This window comes from Hypanus sabinus, chromosome 10, assembly GCF_030144855.1.
Source record: "Hypanus sabinus isolate sHypSab1 chromosome 10, sHypSab1.hap1, whole genome shotgun sequence".
Classification (NCBI taxonomy): domain Eukaryota; kingdom Metazoa; phylum Chordata; class Chondrichthyes; order Myliobatiformes; family Dasyatidae; genus Hypanus; species Hypanus sabinus.
In genome coordinates, this window is record NC_082715.1 from 1,370,210 (window position 1) to 1,373,662 (window position 3,453).

Below are 3,453 nucleotides of genomic sequence, written 5' to 3' on the forward strand. Positions count from 1 at the left end.
CACACCTCTTCTACCTGACACATTAACAATACTAGCAGCCTTTTTCCGGGCGCCGCTCTATCCTGGGCAGTTTTGTGTCTCCCCACAGCTTTCTAACGGTATGTATAATCAGTGCCTCTGTTATTATTTATATACTCACTCCATTTGCCCGCCAGCTCCGTCTGTATAGGTCAAAACCACATCATTAACATGTTCTACCGCAACGATAGTCCGGTGTTTTAAACTGTTCGTTTAAGAAAAGAACAAATTAAATGAACAAAGAGCGTGTGGGGGACAGCATTCACTGTACAGAAGTCTGAACTCCATGATGTGACGGCGGGGTGTCCCTGGCCCCATATACATCCTCGGCTCCGGGGTGGGCTCCTCCGGGAGGAGTCATTCGTTTCTCTTTTTGTCTTCTGTTACAAAACCAAACCCTAACCACCTCCTTCTCCAGCTGCAGACTGTCCGCCAGAGTGGAAATCTCCTGGGCCGAGGGTTTTGGGCACTTCAAAAAATGACTTTCCAGGGCCCCCTTGACGCTCACCTCTATAGAGGTCCTCTTTTTCCTCTTCCTCCCCTGGGCAGCGATTTTGTCTATGCTGGTGGGGCTCCCGGACGACGAATCGGCCTCCTCCAGCCACTTGTTCAACAACGGTTTGAGTTTGCACATGTTTTTAAAGCTTAACTGAAGCGCCTCAAACCTGCAGATGGTAGTCTGCGAAAAGACATTACCGTACAGCGTCCCAAGAGCGAGTCCCACGTCGGCCTGGGTAAATCCTAGCTTGATCCTCCTCTGTTTGAACTGCTTGGCGAACTGTTCCAGGTCGTCCGAGGTAGGGGTGTCCTCGTCCGAGTGCTCGTGACCCTGGTGCTGGTGCTGGTGATGGTGGTGCGGCGGCGGGTGCTGCTGGTGGTGCTGACTGTGGTCGCCGTGGTGGTGGTCGTCGTGGCCTTCCCTCAAGCCATGGTGCATACCTTGAGTCGAAGCTGGGTTGATCATGCCGTTGACCGTAAAGCCCGGTTGCGAGTAGATGAGGCTCTGGCCGTTGGATGCCATGCTGGGGATGTGAGCTGAAGTTGTGTTGCCCCACGCTCCATGGTGGTTCCCATGCTGGTGCACCATATGAGGCGGCCGGTGGTGCAAGGTGCCCCCGCTGTGGAGTTCATCCCTCCCCGACTGCACCGCGGGTTTGATGTCTTGCTGGCCGAGCGGACTGGCCGCCACGCCGGCCGACCACGGGGATCCCTCGGCGTGCGAGAGCGCTGTTAACCATTGATGAGCATGGCTGAGAGGGTGCCCGTTGCTCTGCATGTAATCGTTCTGGACCAGTTTCTGTGCATCCCTGTAGGCTGTGCCTTGTTGCATGCTCCCCGGCTCGGCGTGCACGATGGAGTTGGAGGTGAGGATGTTGCCGCTTGTAATGTAATGATTAGATGCTGTGGTCGCCATGACTTGCGAAGCCGGAATGATCTGACTTGTTAAACGAGCCGAGCCTTTGACAACTTGCATCGAGCCCGGATCTTTGGCAACCAGCGCGAGCAGGGGAAAAGCCGACGCTGCGCGCGCGCCGGTTCCCGGCCTCCAATTGGCTACCTGCCTCTTGATTGATGTGAGGAACCATGGCAACCCAGGCCGGGGAAGAGCATCCCCGGCACGCGATTGGCGGCCGAGTCTGGTGGGGATTTCTTTGATGGCTCTCTGGACCCATGCAGGCAGGGCAACCACGCGGAAGGAGGAAGCGCGGGGGGGGGGGGGGGGGGAGGTGGAGGGAAAATGTTTCTGCCTCCGAAACAGGAATTACAACAAAAGCAGCGAAGTGAACAGCCGAGAGCTCCGACGCTCGCTGCAGTATCACAGCGTCGAACGGGGAGTGAAGCAGAGTCGGTACGGAAGTGGTGCCAAGTTGGAAACGACAGGAACACAGTAGCAAGTGCTGGGGGAAAAAAGATCTCGAGAACCCGCTGCCTTTTCAGAGTGGCCGCCTTGTTGGGAGAGAAAAGTATCTTCACAAGTGATCATTGCGTCGACTTTCTCGGTACGCATTTCGCTCGCCCTCGAAACTGAGACAAACCATTGCAACTTCTCCACAAATTTCCCCACATTGCAACAATCTGAACACTTTTGCCAGTAATCAGTTCTTTTATTCTATAATACCGATTTTTCACTCGCGGCTACTTGTTTCAAAAAGCGTTTTAAGTTCTCTCGCCATGGTTGTCAAGCGCGTTCTATCAGGAACGGACGATCCGACATTTAAAACAATTCAGCTGCTGCAAGGTGGTGATCCAAACTTGCTTAATCCGTATCGTTAAACTGAAACAATAATGCAATCGAGTGCAAAGAGTTGCTTGCATCCTTGTTCACACACATTGGCGAGGGAGGGTGTGGAAGGAGCCTTAGACATTTAATGGCCGGTTCTGTTTGTAGCACTGGCCTTTCCTGCATCCGACCTCCACTCCTCCCAAAATTAAACAAGCCGGTCGGCGACTCGCATTTAGATTCTGTCAACTTGCTGAACGATTATGCGTCCCTACCTCCCATCCTCTTCCTCGCCGCCAGACTGAGAAGAATCAGTCTTATAGAGAGCAGGATGAAGTGATTATACTAGAGTCATTGGAATACGAGTAGCCACGGCTCTCCCCGTTCCGGCGCGATCCGCTTTGAACAGATATCAGCACGAGTGTGGTGAACTGTCCCGGGGAGTCGATTCCGCCAGCCTCACGACGCTGGTGAATAGCGGAATCCACTAGAGTTTAAATCGAAACGCCGCCCAGTCCAGCGCTGAACTCAGTCCATTTAACCGATTCAATCCGGGACAGCGTCTCCGTCTCCAACCCTGATATCAAGTCCAGTTCTCTGGGTTTGGAGCCAGGGGTTGCCGTCCTTGACAGAATCATTGCGAGGACACCCAAACCGCACCAAACTATTACAGAGCCCAGCGCTTCCCATTTCCGGTGTAATTAGCTTCACCAATGACTTTGCCGAGCTGTCACGCTGGGACTGCGATCAGCGTCACTGATGCTCAACCTGAACCCGAGACTGAGTGGGGTTCACTCTCCCGACGAATCGGACTCGCCTTTGCAACTTTTTTTTCTAACGTGGTTAAATTCCAACGTCCGTAAGGTGTTGAAGTATAATAAGCAACTGGGTATGCTGCGTGGGGAAGTATAACACATCTATTTATTTATTTAGAGATATAGCGCAGACCAGACCCTTCCGGCCCAGCAACACACCTGTTTTTAACCCGTCTAATCACAGGATAAATTACAGTGACCATTAACCTACCAACCGGTACGCCTTTGGAGAACCCCATGCGTGCTGTGGAGAAGGCACAGATTCCTTACAGAGGATGCTGGGATTAAACTCGAAACTCCGACTCCCCAGGCTGTAATAGCAAGATTATCTGGAAGGTGGGGGTACTTGACGATGGATGCTGCTTTCTAATGGCAGCACCCACCCTTAACCTCCACCCC

General features: G+C 53.0%; 1 protein-coding gene across 1 annotated transcript; it reads right to left on the minus strand.

Annotated features, from left to right (window-relative positions):
• Positions 1 to 280: 280 nt before the first annotated feature.
• Positions 281 to 1,441, minus strand: pou3f2b (POU class 3 homeobox 2b). Its single transcript, XM_059981221.1, has one exon. It carries the CDS (start codon positions 1,430 to 1,432, stop codon positions 281 to 283), a length of 1,152 nt encoding a protein of 383 aa, XP_059837204.1. The 5' UTR covers positions 1,433 to 1,441.
• Between the last annotated feature and the right edge of the window lie 2,012 nt (positions 1,442 to 3,453).

Bases quoted from the DNA above. Each gene is read 5' to 3' on its own strand.
- pou3f2b (XM_059981221.1), bottom strand. From the start codon at position 1,432: ATGGCGACCACAGCATCTAATCATTACATTACAAGCGGCAACATCCTC.